Raw genomic sequence first — 25829 nt, forward strand, 5'->3', positions numbered from 1 at the left:
ATTTAAAAAATATACTCAGTGAATATTCGTTGAGTGACTAAAAATGTATGAAGGCACTGAAGAATCAAAAAACTGTAAAAAGCTATAGTTAATATATGTGAAGTAGGCAAAGTATGAATTTCCATAATTTAGGTGTATTTCAATAGTTCAGGATGGGTCAAGAAGTCGGGCAGTAACTAAAAATAATATGAGTTTGGAATTTGAGGGTACTAGCTATAAAGTTTACTAATAGATATGCTAATATCAGGAAAAGCAATAGAGAATCATACATATATACATACATATATGTAAAATAAATTTCAAATGTTTCCATGAATAATATATTAATACATCTGCTAATATCAGGAAAAAGTAATAGAGAATCGTATCTCTATATTTATATTTACCTAAACAATTTTTTTAATGTTACCCATGTATATATAAATATAACTATTACATTTAATAGTTAATGCATATATAGATAGTAATTACTGCTTGATGCTTACCTCAAATATTTCATTATTTCTACATCTTAAATTAATTATGCAATTTTAACTTGAGGTTGGTAAGAACACATAATTTGGAGAGTAAGCCAAGATCTATTGGGGCACATATGACAGAAACCTCATTTCAAATAGTTTAAGTGAAAATAGATTTTATCTTCTCATGAATCTATAAAATCCAGGGATGTACTTCATACATGGCTAGATACAGGACCATAAATGAAGTTGTTAGTTCTCTCACTTTCTTTGTCTCCCTCTTTCTCCTTATCTCTTTTTGCTTTACTCTTAATGAATTTATTCACAGGCAGACTCTTTCTACATAATTTTTAAAAACTTTATCTCTTGATGGAAGCGGTAGCAAAGTTACATTGTAAAGGGCATGCATGCAAGGAGGGGAGGAATTAATGAGGACAATTTGCCACTGCTTAGTGATAGCCCAGGGTAAGCCTTGGCTTATATCTTCTCATAATTAGCTTTCACAGAGCAAAGAAGGCCTGCTTTCAGCCTAAGAGTTCTTGCAAAAATCTTTGTGAAGACTCTGATTGTTGGGGTTTTGTCACATGCTTACCTCTGAATCGATTATTGGAGCCATGGAAACATTCTTTCGGAAAGTTCCAGGTCATGTTTCACCCCCTAGAACTGAAGAGTGGGTCAGCTGCACCTAAAACATATGGACTGAAAATGAGAGGAGAGTAAATCTCAGGAGATGTTTCCAGACGATAATAAATACATGCAATATCAGTAGAACTGAGAATTTCCTGTAAGTTAAGACAAAGATTCCGGACATATTTGAAATCTTTTGTTGTATTTCTTTTATTTTTCCCCTGTACTTCTTAATAAGGAAATATTGTCAGTGCAGCCACTCTATAGTTCAACTTGAGGCTAATTTTGAGCCCTGGTTCCAAAACGTACTAGGTAATTTGAGTAAATGAGAGATACTTCTGCTCTGACTGAAGCAGGGTAATTTGACAGACTCCAAATTTAAAGGTTCTGCTGGTTGTTTCTTTAAAAGTGTGTGTTTGTGTGCGTGTGTGGTGTGTTTGTGCATACGTATATGTGTGTTGAATATGTGTGTTAAATATAATCTACTTATTTCACTATTTTTTCCATCCCACTGTTATATATCCCACTGTGTCTATGGTGAGGGGTAGGATGAGTTAAGGTCAATTATGTTTGGTATCTTATTTGATTATCTCATAAAATGATGAAAGTTTAATGGCTTGTGAAACACTAGAAGAAAAAGAAATTCAGAATGTTTCTACATTCTTGGGAATAGAGACAGATTTTGTAAGGCTGGGAGGCAATATTCTTTGTGGTTGAGAACAACTACTGAATACCATACACATCTGGGAAGAAATCCAAGAAATTCTTAACAGTCATGAAACATTTGTCAAGTCCCTTACTGCCTCCAAGCATTAATTTCCTTACCCGTAAAATGGCTATACAAATAACACCTAATTCATTGGATTGCTGGAAGATTAAATGAGTTCCTATGTGTATATCACTGAGTTTACTATATGGCCCTTAAGAAGTCATTTGCTATTTGTGGTACATTTTGAAACTTCCCCAAATTTCTCTCTTCATAAAGTTATTTTGAGTCAAATCATTTGCCATGAGAAAACTACTGGAAGACAAATATTTTGCCAATGTTAGGCAACACTCAGTAGTTATTAACAGGTTAACCTACATTACTTTTCAGTTTCCTAGAAGAAGGCATGGCTATAGGCCCAAGCAACACAGAGAGGGCAAGGGTAGGTGCTCTGCTCAACAGTCCTAGCTGAGCTCCCATCTGACAGCCATTAATTACCGACTGTGTGAACGAGTCATTTTGGATGTCCAGCTAGTACAGAGTTAGATGACTGCAGCCCAGCTGACATCTGCCCGTAACTACATATAAGACTGCAAAGTGAGACCCACCCAGTCGACCCAATAAACCCACAGAATCATGAGACATAATAATACATTATTGTTTTAAGCCATTAGCTTGTGGTGTGGTTCGTTATGCAACCACTGATAACCAGAAAAGCAGGATTGGAAGGGTAGGAAAGAAAGAGAGCAAGCATTGAAGCACCTAAGAAAATTACCTAATGGAAACTGGAGGACAGTAAGCACCAATATCTTCTCATTTTAGATCACAGCGTTGCCTGGAAGCAGCCCAAATAGTACCCAGAGTACAATACAGATATATTCGAAGGCTTGGACTGTTATTTTACGAATTATTTCATAGGACTTTTGGCTGCATAATCTACACAAATCTGTGAAGATCTGTAAAGTTAGGCTAAACTAAGAAATGTGGAGCTGGCTGTTTTTTCTTAATTCTCTAAGGGATTTGGGTAGTCAACTGAATTGAATGGTACCTCATTTTTCTTATACACAGGGTAGCTTTTTAGCTGTGTCTTTGTTTTCCAAGGACTTGCACTCTAAGATTACATAGAGAATCAAAAAAAAAAATAAAATTCATGAATGAACAAACGACATGAAAATTGTTTCCCCTCAAACATCTTTTAACCTCCATCTTGCTTTAATAGTAGAATCAATTTAGCCCTCTCCTGCGACTTCCCTTCTCTTTGTGGTTTGGCCTGTTTCTATTCCTGGATGTTTTCAAGGCCAATATAGTGCAAATTTACTGCCAAATGAAACTTCAGGCTTTGCAAAAAGTATCCAGGATTCCATGGAAACCATGAAAGGGTTATTAGAGAAATACTTAGATCTCATTTAAAGCCACTGGCAAATGAGCAGTTAACAATGGGAGAAGAAGAAAAAGTTAACAGGGATGAGGACAGGATAGGAGTTTCAAAGAGAATGATTTAAAAATCAAAGTCTTAAGAGAGATCTTTGAAAAAATTGATTAAGCACATACATATTTGCAAAATAATCCTCCTTATTATTATACCCCAAAAATAAAATGTTTTGTGCAGAATACAGTATCAAGCAATAGCACAAATTTGTCTGTTAATGATACCAAGGAGAAAACAATGTTCTTTGTCTTCTCTAAGAATTGAACCATGTTTGCAATTAAAAACTAAATTTAGTTAAATATTCGATTATATTTTATCACATTTTTACAATTTTGGTTTCATTTTTTAAGATAAAGTTCTAATCAAAATCTTTTCCTCTATTTTTAAAAATGAAACTGTGGTGCCAATTTAAAGTTGCTTTAAGTGCCTTTTCTCCCTATTTTAAGCATATTAATTATTCCAAGATGAGGAAGTAAAATAATATTGAGCCTCCCAGATTAGGGAGAAATAATTTATTTGACAATGTTTTTGTATTGTCAAGTTAATGGAAAATACTTTCTTAAGTAACTCAGAGATTGCAAGCAATGGATAAATCGTCTTTAACGTAATAAGCTCAAATATTACTTTACATGAAATAGTCAAATTAAGATAATGGAAAATACATGTTTCTCTTGGGGAAGGATGGATTCAAAGAAATTTTGTATTTGATTTTAGATATTATAAAAGAATATTAAATACAGCACAGAATGGAAAATCCCACTGTCTTTCTACCTCTCCTTTCATTAACCCAGGCAACCAGCAGTTACTCCACCAACTTCTGAGGGAAAAACAAACATGGGACTATGAGTCCCATCCCTGTCCTACATGGAGGAGATAAGCCAGTGCTATTTAATGCCTGTGCTGTGAAATGTGCAAGACAACAGAAGGGATTGATGGTAATTGGTTACAAGGTTGTTGCTTCAGGGAGAAAGGAAAAGAGAAGATAGGGCCATCAGGTTACTAAAACAGGGGACAATGACAGTTCAGTGAGAAGCAGAATAATTCCTACATTAGCTGCCACAACAATATATTGCTCTTTAGAGCTCCTGGGTAGTTTCAGAATTATTCTTGGGTATTCCATAAATGAGTGTTAGTCTTAGGAAAGAGTATCCAAAAAAATGTTTCCCAAAGGAACTCTCTATAGAAAGACTTTAAGGTAAAATCAGTGGAAATTCGAGAAATTGTGAGAGTTGGCATCCTATAAAGAAACAAATGTGATATCCATACATCCATATTCTAGATCCACTTACATTTTAAGGAAAAGATCCTGTTTGGATTAAAAAAAAAAGAGAGTGGATTACATAAGTGATTTCAGATGAGTTTTAGCCACAGAATTCTCTCTTTCCTTCTCTTCCCTTCTCTCCCTTCCCCCACTTTCCTTTCTCCCACTCTCTCTCTTTCTCTGAAAGCTTACAAGAAAGGTCAATACATAAACAAGTGGACAGCTGTAGTTGAAATAAGAGTCCCAGACATTTACAGTGTCTGTACACATCATAGTGCTTGCCTTTCTCTTAGAAATTCCTTCCTGTGATGGGCTGTCATAGTCATCTTTGTGCTACATGGCTCTTCAATGTTTATTGTTATCAACGGAATGAGAAGCAACAATTAGCCTAAGAAAAGTCAATCAGGTTTACCTCCTAGGAACATGTAACATAGATCAAAGATGCTACTTTGATCTGGACTGACCAACTGAGTGGAGATAAAAAGTGAGCTGTGATGTGGATATTTTTGACCGTGGAAAATTCCAAAAGAGGAAGGGATAAAGAGTGGAGAATAATACGCAAATGCAGAGACAGGTGAGATTTTAGTACTGCTTAATTTCCTAATGGCTTTTGAGTTCCTGGTTCCATTTCTTCACGAGACCTGAGTGCCTTGGGTTCTGTGATATTTTCTTGTATGCTTCAAACACACACACACACATATATAGATATAAATTTTTCTTCTAATTGAAATAAATTTCTTTTACTTGAAACCAAGGGAACTATGATGAACATGCAGGGTTAAGGAAAGGAAGTGAAATTTAGACTAATTTCCACAGAAATTAGTCTAAAGCATTTGACATACATTTCAATATGTGTAGAGAATCTTTAAAATATGCCTATCCTTTGACTTATATATATTCTACTTGTAAGGATATTCCTTAAATTAATGAACAATGAATACAAATATTTTCACACAGATCATTTCATATAGCATTATCTATAACAACAAGAATGGAAACAAGTTAAACATCCAGCAGTAGACTAGTATTTAATAAAGAATGAGCAATTGTGTGGCCATTTCAAATGTTTTCTAAGAATGCTTAACAATGGCTGTCATATTACACAACTCCAGGAAGTGTGTCATTGTCTAAGTGAGTATCTTTTAGAATTGTGCAGTGCCCAGCCTATACTTGTGTACACAATACCCTGGTTTAATGACATATTAAACATTAAACCAGGTTTAACATTATATTACAGTTCAATTAAAAAGTAGTATTCACACAAAACTATATCTTTGGTATAATCCCAAATATATGATTAATAGATTTCAATGGATTTATACAGTATTTGTTTAGAAAGATTACAGAGATATATGTCAAATTCTAATAAATTATCTCTGGTATTTGAAGTATGAGTGATTTAAGACAGCGGTCCCCAACCTTTTTGGCACCAGGGACGGGTTTTGTGGAAGACGAGTTTTCTACAGACTGCAGGGGTGGGGTGGGGATGGTCCAGGCGGTGATGCGAGCGATGGGGAGCGGGGGATGAAGCTTTGCACGCTCACCTGCCGCTCACCTCCCGCCGTGCAGCCCGGGTTCCTAACAGGCCGCGGACCGGTGGGGGTTGGGAACCCCTGATTTAAGAAATTCTTTTTGGTATTTTCCATTTTTTTTCTATAATGAGAGCATACTGTTGGAACCAGAAAAAATGATAACTATAATTTTAATGCTCTTATCTATTGGTCTGTTAAAATAAACACCATACACTGGGTTTATAAACAATAAAATCTTCTATTATATCCCACATGTGGTGTTCTCTCTTTGTGTCAGCATCCACATTTCCCTCATCATATAGGGACACAGTAACCAAATTTCCCTCATCTTATAGGGACATAAGTCACTGGATTGGGGCCCACCCTAATCTATTATAAAGTCATTTTAACTTCATTAGATCTGCAAAGACTCTATTTCCAAATAAGGTAACATGCACAGGCAGTGGGGTAGAATTTCAGCATATCTTGTTGGGGAACACAATTCAACCCATAATGCTAGGTATTAGGATTCTTCAAAAAAAATTGCATTAGATAGGAAAAACTTTCTTCCAGCTACCAGTATTTCACTTTACTGGTTCCTCTGAATAAGCAAGATTAATTTATAAAATGAAGGTTAAAAAATTATAGTTTGGTTTGGACTCTCACTGTGCCAATCCAGTATTTCATGAATAAATCTCACATTATCATGGGTTTCTTATCAGAAATGTGCTGTCTATATAAACTGTTAAAATTTATTTACTCATTTTCTAATTCATACTTAACTGACCTTTTTTTCTACTAATACACAGTCTGTGACTTGGGTTAGGTGTTACATGCTTAATATCACTCCACTGTGCTGAAGAAGCCTGTTTAAACAAATCACAAAGCTGTGACACAGGACAGAGCACTGAGGCAAAAACATTTTTAGCTTCTTCCATTTAAAGTCATGCTGGTATTTACAAAAGCAGGCAAACTACACGTTGCTTCAACTGTTTAGATCATCATTCTCCCACAAACCTTCCAAATCATATTTCAGATAAGAGCCCTGAAATTCCAGCTTTCACAGTGACATTTGCACCTGCATATGGAATTCTCTCCTACGCTGGTTGGCAGCTGGTTTAGCACTGAGTTGTCATGTTTTGTTATTTTTCTTCAGCAAGACTGATAGTTCTTGATAATATTTCTCCCAGCTCTGTAAAGTTGGGTTATACTTTCTGCATGTTAAATGAAAATATTTTATTTTTTCATTTAAAATATGCAGAGCAGATTTTAAAATTTTGGTATAAAAATGGAACAAGGAGATATTACATAATGGAATGATTTGTTTTCTTACATTCTTTTATTTCCCCACTCTCTTAGACCGAGTCCCCTAGGAAACAGTCTGAACCAAAATGTACACACTAATGCTCTTTGGCAGGGGTGGGATGGCTACGTGCAAAGTGAGAGTGAAGGAAAAAGGGAAATGAGGCAGGAAAGGGGAGTACTGCCTGTGATTTCACAAGAAAATGCAGTCAGTTATTTAGTCATATGGGGTATCTCAGGACAAGGTTCATGAAATCACTATATCTGGGAGCTATGGTCAGGGTAGAAAAGTGAGTAATTCGTCTTATGGCTCCACTGTCTCTCATTGGTCAAGTCCTCGCCAGGGGCCATGAACTCCCCACACTCCTGAGTTGTACCATGCAGGTCTTCCAACAGCTGATGGAGAAGTCACAGCCTCCACAGCTCCACTCTGGCAAGTGGTTAGGGACAGCGGTCTGTACTTATCAGCTGGGGACTTCTAGATCTGTAGTGATTATGGTCATGGTTGGACTTTATAATCCCCCGAAACTGTGTGAGTCAAAGCTAGGGCTGCTCAGGCCAAGAACAAAGGCAAGTAGTTGAGGTCTGGAGAGTAGGAGTCAGAGGAGCCTATTGGGCAGCGCATAACTGGATCTAGTGAACCGACACAGCTGTGGATACTCTGTCCTATGAAAGAACTGCTGATTTTTACAGCTGGGTTGATCTTTAAAGATCATTTATTCCAAATGTGACTTTAAAATATGAGGACATATTTCTATTTTCAGTTAAGGTGGAGTAATAGGGACTGAACTTATCCTCCCAACTGAAACAATTTCCAAAAAAGTTCGGTATATATTTAAAACAAAACAACAATTTTCAAGACACTAGACATCAGACAATGAAGGATAGTGGTAGCTGAGAAATAGGAAACAAAAAAGATGAGCGCAGTGAATGCTGCCACCTACTTCCTTCAGACTTTCCAAGCCAAGGGAGAAAGATCCTGTAGGAGCTGAGTAGACTCTGTGTGAGGAGATGGAGCTGTGAGTGTGGGTAGACTTAGGTGGCTAGAGTCTACAGTACTGAGTATCAGAAAGAAGAGAGCAGCACAGAGAGAGAGAGAGCTCCAGAAATCTGGCAAAGATACCTCTTGAGTATGCAGCTGAATGCTGACTAACACATGCATACAAGGAGATTATACACTGGGTTGAGGAAAGAATCATGTGATAGTAGTGTTAGGAGTAACAGTGCCTAACACTCACACAAGACTGGGAGTAATGCCTGTTACCACCAGCCAAACTGGAAAACCTCATGATTCAAAGGGTGTTGGGTAGAGTACACAAAAGAAACTTGCCTGAATATTGGGAATCTTTGGTCTTGACTAAACACTGCTCTGATTCTGCTTAACAAATATAAAAGCAAGACCTGACAGGAACAAACTGTTTGCAAGTAACTTAACTGCATCATGGAACAAAGATCACAAATAGTTATATAAAAACAAAACTATCAAGAACTCAATAGGGTAAAATTCACAATGACTGGAAAAAACAAAAACAAAAGCGTTATAGACTTGCAAAGAGGTAAGAAACATGAGCAATCTTGAGGAGAAAAAGCAATAAATTGAAACTGATTTAGAACTGATATAGAAGTTAAAATTAGCAAACAAGGACATTAATACTGTTACTATAACTATATTACATATGTTCAAAAAGTTAAGTAGAGACATGGAAGATATAAAAACCTCCCAATTTCAACTTCTAAATATAAAAACTCTGATGTATGAGATGAAAAATACCCTGGATGAGATTAAGCAAATTAGAAATTGTGAAAAGAAATATTAGAGAACTTGAAGACATAGCAATAGAAACTATCCAAAATGACACACTAAGAGAAAAGATAGTAATAATAATAATAATAAATTACAAAGGGTCAGTGATCCTTGGGACAATTTATGAGGGTCTACTAAAAGGTAACTGGAATCTCTGAAGAAGATTCAATTGTTTGAAGAAAAAAGTGACTAAAATTTATCAGAAATCTCAGGTACAAGTTCAGTGAACCCCCATAGCACAAGAAACATGAAGAAAACTATACCAAGGCACATCGTAATCAAAGTGTTCAAAACCAGTGATAAAGAAAATAACAACCTTAAAAGCAGCCTCTACGTATAGAGGAACAAAGATAAAAATGACAGAAGATTTCTCTAAAATAACAACAATAAAAACAATGTAAATGAGAAGACAGTGGAGCAATGTCTTTAAATACTGAAAGAACAAAATACTTTCAAACTGTAAATTTATACCCAGAAAATATCTTTCAAAAAGAAAGGCAAGACAAATACTTTAACATATACAAAATGAGAGAAATCATCACAAGCAGACCTGCACTACAAGAAATGTTAAAAACAGTCTTTCAAACATAAGGAAAATGATACCAGATGGAAATACGAATTTATACAATGAATGGAAAGTGTTGGAAATAGTAACTTCATGGGTAAGTATTTATGATTTTTATTTCTTATTATTTACAGCTTTAAAAAATATAATTGACTGTTTAAATAAAAATAATAGCAATGTATTGTGGGCTTTATGACATATATAAAAATAAAATATGTGACAACAATAGCACAATGGCGAGGAGGACGAGAAATGAAACTATTGTAAAGTTCTTAAATTACAGGTGAATGGAATAGGTATACGACCACTTGAAATTAGATGGTGATAAGTAAAGATGTTTACTCTAAACCCTCCAGAAATCACAGAAATAACAAAACAGTTATAGCTAGTAAGCAGAGAAAGGAGATAAAATGGAACCATAAGGTAACATTTAATTAATTCAAAAGGTAGCAGAAAAAGAGACAAAAGGAAATAAATAACAGACAGGGAAAATAAAAGACAAATAGCAAGATGGTAAATTTAAACCCAACCATATCAAAAATCACATTAAATGCAAGTGGTCTAAATACTCCCAAGTGAATGGCAAATGTTGTTCAATTGGATAAAAGGGACAAGATCGTCCTCTATACTGCCTATAAGATATTTAGTTCAATAAGAAAGACACAAATATGGAAAATACCATAGTATATATACCATGCTAACACTAGAGAATGCTAGAATATCCATATGAGTATCAGACAAAGTAGAGTTCTGACTAATACTATTGCCAGGCATTAAAATGTTCATTTCATAATAGTAAAGGGGTCAATTCAAGAGAATATAACAATCCTTATCTGGTAGAATATACAAAAATGTACTACAATCGTTAAATGAGTTTATCAAGGTTGCAGAATAAGAGACCAATATACAAACATTTATTTCTTTACCATAGCAATAATTGTTCAGAAAATAAAATTGAAAAAAGAATACTTTTCTTTAGAAAAAAATTTGTAACTATGTGTAGTAATGGATATTAATTAAACTTATTGTAGCAATCATTTTGCAATAGATATCAAATTATTATGTTGTACACCTAAAACTAATGCAATTTTTTTGTTTTTAGTAGAAGTATGTGCCCACTTTTATTTATTTATTTTAATATAAATATATATCTTTATTGAAGTATAGTTGATTTACAATGTGTTAGTTTCAGGTGTACAGCACAGTGATTCAGTTTTACATATACATATATATAAATATATATTTACATATATATATTCTTTTCAGATTCTTTTCCCTTATAGATTATTACAAAATATTAAGTATAGCTCCCTGTGCATTGCTGAGAGAAATTAAAGAATGCCTAAATAAATGGAGATAAACTATACTCTTGGGTTTGAAGCCTTGATTTTGTTAGGATGTCAGCTCTCCCTTAATTATATATATGTGAGAGAGAAAGACAGAAAACATGTCAGTGGTTGCCTGGAAATGGGAGAAGGACAGGGAAAGCTGGATGGGAATGATTGCAAGGACCCTTTGGGAGTTATTGATATATTCATTATCTTGATTGTAGTGGTGGTTCATGGTGTGTACATATGTGAAAACTAATCAAATTGCATGCTTTAAAAATGTGCAACATGTTGTTATCAAAAAGAGGAACCTGGAGAACAAAGGTCTCACAGGGAGTTATAGGTAGAACTGGTAAAGTCCTATAACTACCAATATATTTCCTTTATTCTAAAAAGTATTTGAAAATAGCATAGATTATTAGATCTAGTGTATATGCAATCCATAATACTTTAAAATGGTCTGTCTTCTTCCAAAATCAAAGAAGCACAATTGCAGTTCTTACTCATGTGGCCTTTGAAAGTCTCACAGTGAACAAGTCAGGCATGGTCTTTACCTCTTGAAGTTTTCTGTCTATTGGGAAAATTGCCATTATACATTTAAATAATCAAGGACAATTTGGCAGGTGTACAGGAGAGCTATAAATATTATTGATGAGCAGCACAAGTATAATATTCATATTTTTGAAGAAAATGCATATAATTTTGTTACTTGATTGGATCTGTATGTGCCTTCAAATCCAAGGACAATTTCTGGTATAATTTGTACAAGTGTAATGGACAATTCTAATGATTATGACACTCTATTTCCTATTTAAACTTTCACTGCTTTTGGCTTTATCTCTGAATTTGTGTCTTATTTCTCTTATAATTTCTACCTTTTGTTACTTTTCTATATTTAGAAATCATGGTGTCAATTTATTCAATGTTCATCTTTTCTTTGTCTGATTTTATCTAAACCAAAAGAGATCTCTTGTTTATTGTACTTTTGGAAAAGAGTCAGATTTTTCTGAACTTTGTTAAATTACCACTTCCTTTGCAAGACAAGTGCTTCATAGGAGACTTTGATGTGGGTGTTCAATAAATACATCTCCTCTGTTTCCCGAATGTTCTTTCCTTTATTCTTTCATAAACATTAAGCTTGTGAAGTTCATGAAAAAGATAAATCTCAAAATTTTCTTGAAACCTGAAACTTATGTATACCACAATGTTTGCACAGGCTCCTAGCTTTCATCTAAATGCCATTTCCAGAGCATAATGTTTCCTCCTATCATCTCACAACCTTTTTAACTTTCAATGAAAAGTTTTCCTCCATTGGAATTTTCACACTGAAAGGAAGTTTTTAATCCCTTTGTGAGGGTTGCTGTGTAAGTATGTACAGAGAAGAATCAAAGTTGCTCTGAGAGGTAGATAGTAAATGATTGGCTAAGCTGGTGTTTTCTCTCTTTTTTGTATCTTGAGACGTATAGAATATTACACCCTGAGGGCTGAGAGGGGCAAACTCTCAGGGCTCACAGTTATGACAAATCATCAGCTGGGATGTTCAAGGCTAGGCTCTGTCACCAGCTAAGTGACTCACCAGCTCACCCAGAATACATGAGATAATTTGTGATGGAGCAAAACTTCGTAACTCCAAATTATGAATGTCAGGGTTGCTTCAGAGTTGTTCATTCTTTCTTTCAGCATTCATAAAATATTTATTCAACAAATTAGAAGATCATGGTAGTAATTTGCCAGCTGTAGATGAATACCAAGCTTCTACACTTCTTGTTCCTTAATTATGCCACGCTGTATAAAATCATGGGTCTCAAGATCCTATTAAATTATCTACTATTTGCTCATTATGTCTCTGATAGCTATCATACCATCTTAGATTCTCATCTCATTCTGCCATTTAAGCATTTTTGAGATCTACTATGGTCTAAGCACTTTGCCTACCTCTTGAAAAGTAATATAGACTCTACTAACTTGAAGAGTCTACACTTTAGTTGGGTAGAAAACAGACCATTCCAGTGCTGTGCCACAGGGAAGCCCAGAAAAGTAGAGGACAATGGGCACATCAAGTTTTTCTCTCATTAATCCAGTAACGTTTCCCATGGATTTTCTTCTCGTTCTGAACATGGTCCATGAAATAATATCCTTACCATGTCCAGAGTACGACCCAGCATCTTGTGCTATGGTTCCCACTGCAGTTTGTGCTATAAGCAGAACTGCCTCCTGCCTGTCCTAGTTTAAGTTATTATGGTTTTTATCAGGGCACTCATGTGGAAATTAATTAGACATGATAGACTTGAAATGGAATTTAGTCATGGGAAAAATAGCCATTTTAGGTTAAAATTCCATATCAAGTAAATAGTTGCTAGGTGACTACACAGTGTGACTCATATTCTGCAAATGATATAGCTTTTAAAAAATAGTTAGGTTTTATTTAAAGTGTTTTCTCATTTTCTCTAATGACTCTAGATTGGAGACTTCTAATACTATAGCACAAACTTAAACCAAAACATATTGACCATTAATTTCTGATTTCAGTAGAGAGTTACTGATACCTGGAGTTTTTGCTGAGGACACAGCAGGGTTTGATGCACTGAGATTTGAGGTAGATTTTCCAAAATTTTTCACTGTCTTGCCTTGTCCTAAGAAGAAGAAATAAAAATCTGTATTAAATGAAAGCCCAAAGAATTATTAGGATTGTATGGCTCCAAAGAGGGCAAGAGAGTAATATAAGTAATAGGGACATCTGTCGATTGAAACTTAACTTTCTCCTTTCCAACCATATAGTGTGCCCCTGCAGGTAGAGACTACCATATATTTTTGGGTTGGCAACACTTAATTCTCTGTTCCGTACTTGGACGGCACTCAATAAACATTCGGCAATGATTATAAAAAATAATGAAGATGGAATTATTTTCATTTTAAATTAAGTTAAATTCTGGGAAGATTTCATAATAAAAGTAAATTTAATATTTCCCCCTGTTCTATTCTTTGTTCTTTAGGACATTTCATAAGTATGGCTTGCCTATTCAGAATGACACCATGCATTATTCTCAAAAGGCATCAATCTCTTGAGTCGTATTGATTTGAAATAAACATGTCCTTAAAATTCTAATTTAATGTTCTCAGAAAATCTTGCCATAATAGAAGTCACTTTCATATGTTCCTGTGAGAGTCAGGGGAGAGATTTGAATTTCTACTTGATTTCTTGCTTCTATTCAATTTCCTACCCAGGATGTCAATTCATCTCTCACTTGTGACTTTCATAGGAAGATATGATAGCTTCACTGGCAGAAGGGAAAGGACTGTATTTATAACTGTCAGTATTATTATAGCAACAAGCTGTTGGATCAACAAAAGATAATACAGACTGAGCTGTTTGTATTTTTACAGCTATAATTTAATTTTTCTTAGGAGCAGTATGTAACTTTCCTTTTATATTTATTTAGCTATCTGCAACTTGGGGCCCCTTTGTTGCCTTTGAGTTGTCAGTTATTATGATACTGTTTTTAATTTTTTTTCTGTGAAAGTGGAAAAAAATTTTTTAAATGTCTAATGATTACAAAAGGAAATGACACTGTAAGAAAGGTATTGTTAAAGTGAAATGCTAAATGTCCAGGTTCTTAAAGCAGAGGAGAAAATTTATATTTGTTTCTAATTATACTTTAACAGCAAATTTAAAAATATAAAGTCTAAAATTAGGATAAGTCTACAAATGAATCAAAATTGCTTTTAAAATGCCTTCTCTTTGCCAGATGATCAAAATACCTATTTTTCTTCTGTAGGAAATGCAACCTGTTCTATACAGCCTTTCTGACTGGTTGAAAATGAAATTGAAAATTCTCTGTATTTTTTTCTCATCTGCCTCAGTCATATGTCTTCATTTTGTGTTTTGTAGTTTCTCAAATTCTCTCTTTTAGCAATCAGCTTCTTATCCATCTAGGTATATAATCCTTGTGAGAATCTTTGGAGAGTATATAAACATTATTATGTTAGATTAAATACTGATATTACAATAGGTAACCACCCACTCTGCATAACTATTTTCCTTAACAGTCCATATGAGCAAAAAGAAGACAAATATTCTTGTTGATCAGAAATCACACTAACAATTCATCAAGAGATGATGAGCAAAGATGAAATCTTATAATTGTTATTAATCTTTCCATTTCAGAGCAAGTTTGACTAAACTAGTAGGATGTTAAAGATAAAAACTGTTTAGTTTTATTTTCTATTGCTAATTAATAAATTCTGTAGAATTTAGAAAGAAGACAGTAGATTATAATTTAAAAATTGAGCCACATTCCTGGCTTTGTAGGTGACCATGAACAAGTCAACTCTCAGGTATCCTCAGGTGAATTATGAGGAAATAATAAGCCTCTAGAATTTACTGAAGCTTAAAAGCAATAATCCCTCCAACAGTTTTTTTTAAATGTTAAAAGAACATAGCAAGGCTAGATATAATGCCTTATTTCAAACTACTATATATGACATTGTTTAATTAAAGCATGTTTAATTAGAATTTGATTGCTTCCATGAAGATGGACATTACTTTCTTCATGTGTCACTAAGACCATATGTTTCCAATACACTCTGAGTCTCACCTTAACAGTTATCACATGAGAACAAAGAACAGAGAACTTTCATTTCTATCTCTCTCCATTTAAAATGATTGAGGGGAAAGTCAATAAGTATATCAAAATATAGTTCTTTGAGATAAGTACCTTTGTATTGTCATCACAACCTAAAATATTAAAGGGTTTCTGCAACAACTGTAATGGGCATTATGTTCTGCAATTAAGCCACAAAATATCAGATATGTCATTTCAGTTGGGTTGCATAGGACTAAGGCAATAAATACACCAGTTTCATAAACATTATGAAACTATATTCTCATATCTAAGTTAAAGTCAAGCAGAAACATCGATAAAACTTTTACTCCTAAAATTCTAGTAAATAATTTATCTTGTTTTGTATTCTTCACCCATAGTTCTCTTATGTCTTTGAATGGTTTTTCTTATATTGTGTGTTTCATGATTATTCATTTTGTAATACATGTCAGTTTTGAGATTACACTTTTTGCATATGCATTCTCCCCCCACCTCATCTTTCCTAGTATTGTATGCACTACATTAGCAGAAACAAATTTTGCTTCCTTTGGGTCTTCTCTTCAATACTCTGGACCTTTTAAAATAAGGATTTATCTTCTATAAGACAAGTCATTAGCTATAATATACAGATAAATGTATACCTCATTTTATTACGCTTTGCTTTATTGTGCTTTGCAGATAATTGCAGTTTTTACAAATTGAAGGTATGTGGCAACCCTACCTCGAGCAAGTCTGTCAGCACCATTTTTCCAACAGCATTTGCTCACTTTGTGTCTCTGTGTCACATTTTGTACTTTCTAACTTTTCCATTGTTACTATATTTGTTATGGTGATCTGCGATCAGGGATCTTTGATACAGCTATTGTAATTGTTTGCGGGCATGATGAACTGTGCCCATATAAGATAGCAAACTTAATTGGTAAATGTGTGTGTTCTGACTGCTCCACCAACTGGCAGCTTCCCCCATCTCTCTCCCCTCCTTGGACCTCCCTATTCTCTGAGACACAACCATATTGAAATTAAGCAATTAATAACCCTAAAATCGCCTCTAGGTGCTTAAGTGAAAGGAAGAGTCACATGTCTCTCACTTTAAACCAAAAGCTAGAAATGATTAAGCTAAGTGAAGAAGGCATGTTGAAAGCTGAGGAGATAGGCTGAAAACTAGGCCTCTTGCACCGACAGTTAGCTATGTTATGAATGCAAAGGAAAAGTTCTTGAAGAGAATTAAAAGTGCTATTCCAGTGAACACATGAATGATAAGAAAGCAAAACAGACTTACTGCTGATATGGAGAAAGTTTTAGTAGTCTGGTTAGAAGATCAAACCAGCCACGCTATTCCCTTAAGCCAAAGCCTAATTCAGAGCAAGGCCTTAATTCTCTTCAATTCTATGATGTCTAAGAAAGGTGAGGAAGCTGTAGGGGGAAAATTTGAAGCTAGCAGAGGTTGGTTCATGAAGTTTAAGAGAATAAGCCATCTCCATCACATAAAAGTGCAAGGGGAAGAAGCAGGTCCTGATGTAGAAGCTGCAGCAAATTATCCAGAAACTCTAGCTAAGATAAATAATGAGGGTGGCTACACTAAACAATAGATTATCAATGTGGAGAAAACAGTCTTATACTGGAAAAGGATGCCATCTAAGACTTTCTTAGCCAGAGAGAAGTCAATGTCTGGCTTCAAACTTTCAAAGCACAGGCCAACTATCTTGTTAGGGGCTAATCAGCTGGTGAATTTAAATTGAAGCCATTGCTCATTCACCATTATGAGAAATCCTAGCCCCTTAAGAATTCTGCTAAATCTACTCTGCCTGTGCTCTACAAATGAAACAACAAAGCCTGATTGACAGCACATCTGTTTATGACATGGTTTATTGAATATTTTAAGCCCACTATTGAGACCTACTGCTCAGAAAACAAGATTCCTTTCATAATATTACTGCTCATTGACAATGCACCTGGTTACCCAAGAGCTCTGATGGAGATGTACAATGAGATTAATGATGCTTTCATGCCTGCTAACACAACATCCATTCTGCAGCCCATAGGTCAAGGAGTAATTTCAACTTTCAGGTTTTATTATTTAAGAAATACATTTGGTAAGGCTATATACAGCTGCCATAGATAGTGATTCCTCTGACGGGTCTGAGTAAAGTCAATTGAAAGCCTTCTGGAAAGGATTCGCCATTCTAGATGCCATGAAGAACATTCGTGATTCATGGGAAGAGGTCATTACTGGAGTTAGGTTCATTAAAAGGAGTTTGGAAGAAGTTGATTCCAACCCACATCAATGACTTTGAGGGGTTCAAGACTTCAGTGCAGGAAGTAACTGCAGATGTGGTGGAGCTAGCAAGAGAATTAGAATTAGAAGTGGAGCCTGAAGATGTGACTGCACTGCTCCAGTCGCATAATCAAATTTTAAGGGATAAGGAGCATAAAGGTGCCTTTTATGGATGATCAAAGAAAATGATTTCTTGAGATGGAGTCTATTCCTGATGAAGACATTGTGAAGATTGTTGAAATGACAACAAATGATTTAGAATATTACATAAACTTAGTTGATAAAGCAGCAGCAGGGTTTAAGAGGATTGACTACAATTTTGAAAGAAGTTCTACTGTGGGTAAAATGCTTTCAAATAGCATTGCGTGCTACAGAGAAATCTTTCATGAAAGGAGGAGCCAACCAATGTGGCGAACATCACTGTGGTCTTATTTTAAGAAATTGCCACAGTCGCCTCAACCTTCAGCAACCACCATCCTGATCATTTAGCAGCCACTAACATCAAGGCAAGACCCTCCACCAGCAAAACAATTATGACTTGTTGAGGGTTCAGATGATGGTTAGCATTTTTTAACAATAAAGTATTTTTAAATTAAGGTACATACATTGTTTTTTTAGACATAATGCTATTGCACACTTAATAGAATACAGTATAGTGTACACATAACTTTTATATGCACTGGGGAAGAAAAATTTGTGTGACTCACCATATTGTGATATTTGCTTTATTGTGGTGGTCTGGAACTGAACCCCCAATATCTCTGAGGTATGCCTGTATAAATAATCTATTTGTAGACAGGCTAATTATATCAGTCCAAATAAAAAGAAAATTCCTTCATATTTGGACTTGTCCATTGGCAAATAAATGTAAGAAGCTAGCCAAAATATAATTTAATTCCTTTGGGATTTCTATTTAAGGAAAACAAAACAAAAATGCTCAATTTTAATGAATTCTCTTATATATGCCTCCCTGAGCACATAAACAATAAAAGCAACTTATCCCACAGGGATAAATTCATGTCCTCCTCCTCAGCTTCTTCATTTTTTGATTAGAGACGAAACAACTAAGTCACACTTTTCCATATAAATTTTCCAGTACTTTTAAAATGTTAGGTAAGAAAACGTTACTTAGTATATTAAGAAAAACTTCAAATTGGCACATTATCCACATAACAAAAAGTTAGGACTAGAGGGAAACCCAAAGGTCAAAAAATTGGCTCCAAATATCTTCCAGCTCTGATGGAATAGCTTGTATCAGACAAATCCTCCATTTAAAAGCTACTCAGTTAAAATTTTTTTTAGCTTACTTAGGCATTAGTGATCAATTAAGGCAGTGAGGACTGGAGATCCAAAAGAGAAGGGAAATACACTGAAAGAAGCTATACTTGCTTAGTTGCTTTTTTCTATTGAGGAATTTGATATTATTTGCCATTTCATAGCATGGGGCACAGAGTTTAAGCAGAAAGTGTCTGCCCCAAAATTTGTCAAGCTCTTGGGATGAGGAGATAAAAATGTAATGACTACTAAGGTAGGCCAGACCCAAAGGACCAAGATCTCGAGAAAATGGGTTTGTAGAGAAGTGAGGCCAACATTTTGTCCTTGAGGCATCTGTCAACATAAAACCTCCAGAGTGTAAGGGACTGAGAAACTAGGAAGAAAGCAGGCAAAAAGGCTAAGGAAAACTTTTAGAAGTCTCACAACCCTGGAGGAACACAAATTGGAAATTAGAGTCTGCTGAGGAAGACCTGCAATGGTAACACTACAGATTTTAACTCTCACAAAGTTTGAAACTTATTCTCAGACTGTATCTATCCCTGATTAGACCAAGAGAACCTGCCCCTCCTCTAACCACACTGGCTAGAATAATTAAATCTTCTTTGAGGAAGATAATGTCATCCAGAGCTTCTTACTTTGGCAGTCATAAAATGCTCAGCAGTCAATTAAAACAACAATAACAACAACAACAAAAACAGGCCTAAAAGAGAACAGTACCAAACGATCAAAAAACAAGAGAAGGAAAAGGTGCTAGAAACAGACCTACAGATTATCTAGTTATTGAAGTAATAAAACATAGACTTAAAAATAACTGTAATTAATATGTTCAATAAAATAGATGGCAAGATGGAGAGTTTTAGAAAGTATGGGAATATATATAAAATAATTGAAGTTCTAGAACTGGAGGATACAATAATTGGAATTCAGCACTTAGTGATTAAATTACTAGCAGATTAGTTACAAGAAAAGAGAGGTATAAAATAACCAGACTAAAATACAAGGAGAAAAGAAGGATGGAAAATACAGAAAGAGATTAGGAGACTTAAGGGATATTGGAAATGATATAATGTACGTGTAGAAGAGAAAAAGAGGAGAGGGAGAATGGGAGTGAAGCAATAGTTGAGTAGAAACTGGTGAAACATTTTCTAAAGCTGAAGAAAGATATGAAGATACAGTTTTGCAAAGCACTACTGCTCCCTAAAATTATGAATAGCAAAAATATCACATCTAGGCACACTGTATTAAAAACAATGAAAAAAATAAAAGAAGAGAAAATCTTAAAAGCAGCCAGAGTAAAGAAAAAAACACACATTGAGTTTTCAGACTTTCAGTAACTCTCATTTTTTCATTTTCTTATATCCTTATAGTAATGTATTTCTCTAATTTAATTCATTCTATGATCCTTTATCCTAGGAACTCTTTAAAAATGCAAAAACAAATGCACAGGGCTGGGCAATTTGAATGACAGAGGATCAAGTTTCTTTAAAAATCAGCTCAGATTACTTATTTCATTTCCCCTTTTCTAGCATGAATTCTTTTCCCATTTATAATTTTACTTGGGATTAGGAGGTGACTCTTTGTTGCTTGATTCACTGGAAATTTTAATATTTGGGACCAACTCTCCAACTTGATTTGTTATTTTCCCATGAGCTCTTCAGACTCTCTTGCAAATGTATCCCCCACTGACCTATTCAATATATAAACTTTGATGTTTTCAAATTTAATTCACAGTGACTATGAAACTTGAATCTTTGTTTTCAGGTCATGGTTCCATTATAAAATATTTATAAGAATGTAGGGAATAATTATTTTACATCTGGGAAGATAGAACTATAATTTTTAAAAATGGGAACATTCTTAAAGAATTATACAGTGGCCCATCCTCCTGGTCTCTATTTAAACCAAATTTGAAAGAAAATAACCAAGAAGAATTGTCATGGGCTTTGGATTTATATTTTGCTCATTTCTCATTGGCCAAACTACTATCTAAATAAGAAGGGAGAAGATAACTACAGTGGTCAATTTTAGGAACAAAGATTGATGGAAGAGTAAATAAAAGGACAAAAGAGGAAATAATTTGGGAAATTATGTAGGAAAAGTAGAAAAGAGAATAAGAGGTAGAGAGGAGAGTTATTTAAACAATATACAAAGAAAAGGGTTAGACTTAGGTGTTCAGATTTAACAAGTATTTTTTAGCCTCTATTATGGGCCTGCCTATGTCTTAGGCTCTAAACAAAATGGAAAAGACCTCTGCTTTCAAGGAACTTATATTCTAGTTGTTATATATCAATTCAGATTAGGTTGTCTGCATTAAAAAATATTTAAAAAGATGAAAAAAACATCACACTTTCCCCTCTAACATAAAAAAATAAAACAAAACAGAATATAACCTAGTGCTGATATGGTGATTCCAGAATCACTGTGTTCATTCTCCATCTATATTTTTTCTCTACAATCACATAGTAAATAGCTTCCATACTCAAAGCAATGCACTGTTCAGAACAGCTGCTGGGGCACCAGGCTTCACATCCATTACCAGACAGCAAGAAAGGGGAAGGGTAAAAAAGCAAAAGGGAACTATTAACCCTTAAGGAATCTTTCTAGGATTCTCTTTCCAAAACTTCCACTTATAACTCATAGGTCAGGACTTAGTCATATGAAACCTGAAGCTAAAAGGAAGATTGGGAAATAATACATTTTTATCAGGCATATCACTGCTCCAAATAACATTGGTTTGTTTGCTCCTAAAGCAGAAGGTGAGAATGGATAGTACATAAGGATCCAATTTGCTCTGTCATGGATAGAAACATGTGAATGTGGTTATTTTAATAAAATATTAGTATCATATGTCAGTGGAATTGTAATTAGTCCATTGTCTTTGTTTATTATTTTATAATTATTTGCTTCTTATGGTCTTCAAACCATGGATATATTTATAATGGTGAGAAAAAAATAAAGAGACTCAGGTTGGCTGAGAGAATCTGTTTTCTCCTAGCTGGCCCTATCTGTTATTGTTCATCTAAAGCCACACTTACTTTGCTCCATTCTCTAAAAGCATACTTTTTTGTAGGGAACTGGGAAAATTATTTAAACCCTAAATTTCATTCATCTGCAGAACTATCAATACTTGCAGATATTGCCTTTCGACATTTAAGAGACTAATGAGAGCTGGACTATAATCTCATAGGATTATTCACAAATAAAAGTAATAAATTTATGTTCTCAATAGTCTAAGAGCCAGAGAGTTGGCATGAGACACTGCCAACTCAACCCTATATCAGTTATTCCTATTAAGGACATATGTAAATAAGCTCCAAAACACCTTAAAGTTTCAATTCCATTATAGTTCTTTCCTGTGGCTAATTACTGGTAGCAGACAGACTGAGTTCCCCTTACATACTAGTTTCGTAAAGTTAAAGTCTGTTAGAGTATTAATAAGGAGTATATTGACTGCTTCCCAGCTCCTACTTCCCTCCCTCACATTATTAGGAAATAAATTAATAGTTAACTCCTTTTCTGAATTAATCAATTTCCTGAGTACAGGAGCTTTACAATTTACAACATGCTTTCCCATGTAATAACTCACTGGATTCTCACAAGCATCCTATAAAGTAAACAATTTGCAGTTATTATTCCTGTTTCATAGGTAGTTGAGGCTCTTAGGGGTAAAGTGAATTACTCAAGCCACTTGGCCTGTAAATAACAAAATTTGGACTATGACTGATTTTAAAAATACATTTTTCACTATAATTATTGCCCCTCTTATCTACCCATAAAGGACAAACTCTTCTATAGTAAAATCATTTCCCTATGTTGCTGTTACTAATACCATGGAAAAAGAAAATTCTTCTATGTGCTTCTGATCGCCCCCCTTTTAATTACGTTCATACACTCTCACACCTCTTCCTTTTCTTCCCCTCCAGAACAATTTGTTTTGTTGCTATCCCTTAATTAATGCTCTTTCTTCACCAACATTGTTATAAAGGGCAGGAATGAAATATCAAAACTTGCTTTATAATTGTAGATTCACTCCTGCTGTGAGGTTCAATGAAAGGAATAAAATTTCAATTAAGCAATTACCTAAGAGTGCCACTGAAAGCCTCAGGAGAGCAATGGTTTCTTTCCATGGCTTTTACAGCCCTCATTGACCATATGTTGAATTTCCATTTTTCATGGTTTCCTCTTAGGTGGAAATCTCCACATATTGACATGTGTGTAATGGAGGAGCGCAACGTGAGGCCCAGTTTTATATTTATCCAAGCCCACTGGCTTCAATGTCTGTGACAAGGGTAGAATGGGTACCAGCAAGACGCCCCACATTTTTGATGCCCTGTCAAAGGCTGGCTGTTCCTGGTCCTGTGATGATATGGAAATGGCTCCTTTCTTATTATGCAGGCCAAGCTCACATGTGGATTAGCCCTTTGAACACCAAGTCCATTTCTTTGCTTTTCATTGTTAGTACTTGTAAAGCAGACCCTGCCTAGACATCAAACACTCCTGTTTCCAACAGAGTTGACTGAGGAGAGCCTAAGAGAGGAAAGACATCAAAGCTCATGAGAGTCAGGTCCTCTCCAAGATACCAATTAAGCCAAGTTTGATCATGTTTTCCTGTCTTTTAACTCACAGACCAGTTTCCAGCAAGTTGTGAGCACAAACTGTCACTCTATGGACACTCAAGGGGCACTTGGAATCAATCACCACATGTCTACCCACTGAAATTAATTTGGAGCAACAATATGTTCTATGGATATTTCTTAGGGTTTTTTTTCGGCCGCACTAAACAGCATGCGGGATCTTAGTTCCCCAACCAGGGATTGAACCCGTGCCCCTTGCAGTGGAAGCGCGGAGTCTTAACCACTGGACCACCAGGGAAGTCCCTTAGGTTTTTTTTTTTTTAGTGCCTTTGCTCCAAGATTATAAAGGATACATTTTAAAAACTTTCTTTTTTAACAGCTGTAGGACTTGTTTTTTTTTATTGGAGTATAATTGTTTTACAATGTAGTGTGAGTTTCTGCTGTACAACGAAGTGAAGCAGCTATATGTATACACGTATCCCCTCCCTCTTGGACCTCCCTCCCATCTCCCCCATCCCACCCATCTAGTTCTAAAGGTGAATATAATGCTATAATATTAATGTAAAATAATAGAACACTATTAATAATATACTGCATTTGCATTGTGGCTTAAACTTGTTTACATGTTGTAACTATGGTTTTAAGTAATCAGTGTATTGATTTTCTGTGTATTCAATGATATTTGAGTAAAAATACAGAAAGTTTTATCAAAAAGGTATAGTACTTTCATATCATTTTTCTTTCTTTACATTGCTGAACTTGATGTTTAAAAAACAGAAACATGGAAGTAGCACTGATCTTTTGTATTATTCTTTTATAAAAAGAAATCTAGGATTCTAAAGCAGGAGTACTCAGGGGAAATTTACGTTTAAACATTAGCATCATTGCAAATATAGAACTTTTAAAAAGTTATAAAGAGGATTATAGAAAGGCCTTGATTTTAAAGAAACTTGAAAAATGAAAAGAAATATTAATTGAATTTTCTATGATCCCTATCCCCAATACCTGATCTTGCAGAAGTAAACACAGACCACACATTCTTCTTTGCAAGCAGGCTTTTGATTTTGCTTCTGGTTTCCTAAAAACAGTTGTAACAATAGCTCAACCCATAAGAAAAAAATATTTAATATTAAAAGCCTTATGGTTTTAGGAAATAAAAAATGAAATATAAATTTATAATCTTATTTTTACCCCATGGAAATATAATAGATTAATCAATTAAAAATGTAGAATTCTATGTTCAATCAATTCTAAACTTCTGTCTCTTTGTTCTAAATCTTTGTACATTATATATCCTCTAATGGAATGTCTTTTTATCCTTCTCTTGCCTAGATGACACCTACTCTGAAAAACCATTTTTAAATTCCAAGTACAGGCTTGTAGTCTGTCTCTATCGTCAAATAACAGGCTTAGTAAAACTAAGTTTATGTTACCAATAAGTTCCATTGGGAGCCTTAGGCTATCATAGGACTGTATGAACTGAGAAGTGGCCATTGAATGGGCTGATATACTTAAGAATAATGTGTTTAAGAATTTAAATATGGTTGCTTTAGCCAAGAAGTAGAATTTTACTAAAATTCAAATTTGCCTTTATTTTATTTAAAAATCTAGCAACAGACATAATGACACTGGCACATATATTTGGATTTGGACCTGGACCACCATGAAGGTAAAATTGGTGATGTTCCTTATATATACAAATGTATAAATATTTCATTTCAATGACTAATGGTCTATATGACATTCTATTATTTATTCTGTAACATTTAAGTTTCTCCTAATACCCAGTTGGCTAAAGAATGGCAAGATAACATTAATGGTGTCAAAGACAATAATGTCATGAGCTTGTAAAGAGTGTCACAAAGCACTACTGAGCTTGTTCAATTTACCCTGAATAATTCAGATTTACTCTATTTTGCCAGAAAGTGCATTTCATGCATTTTTTCCCCTCAGCATATTGTTAGACTAGAGTACAATGCACCAGGATTATTATATTCATAAGGAAATCTTACATGTAACTTTCTGTAATGAAAGCTTATTGGTCTTAGCCAACTTTAACCACAAGTTTTCTGAAGTCTGTGTCCTGTGTAAATATGAAATAAACAAAGCACGT

The 25829-nt window shown here is 34.7% G+C and overlaps 1 protein-coding gene across 1 annotated transcript in view; it reads right to left on the reverse strand.

The window, feature by feature from the left end:
• The window catches only part of LOC309629927 (uncharacterized protein), a 179407-nt gene that overhangs the window by 77393 nt on the left and 76185 nt on the right, over positions 1-25829 (reverse strand). The window contains exon 3 of the mRNA XM_082394539.1: positions 1051-13624. Coding sequence (XP_082250665.1) covers positions 1051-1074 — 24 coding nt within the window. The 5' untranslated portion in view covers positions 1075-13624. The remainder of the gene's footprint in view (positions 1-1050; positions 13625-25829) is intronic.

Source organism: Balaenoptera borealis (genome assembly GCF_965194805.1).
Source record: "Balaenoptera borealis genome assembly, chromosome: 5".
In the NCBI taxonomy this organism is placed as follows: Eukaryota; Metazoa; Chordata; class Mammalia; order Artiodactyla; family Balaenopteridae; genus Balaenoptera; species Balaenoptera borealis.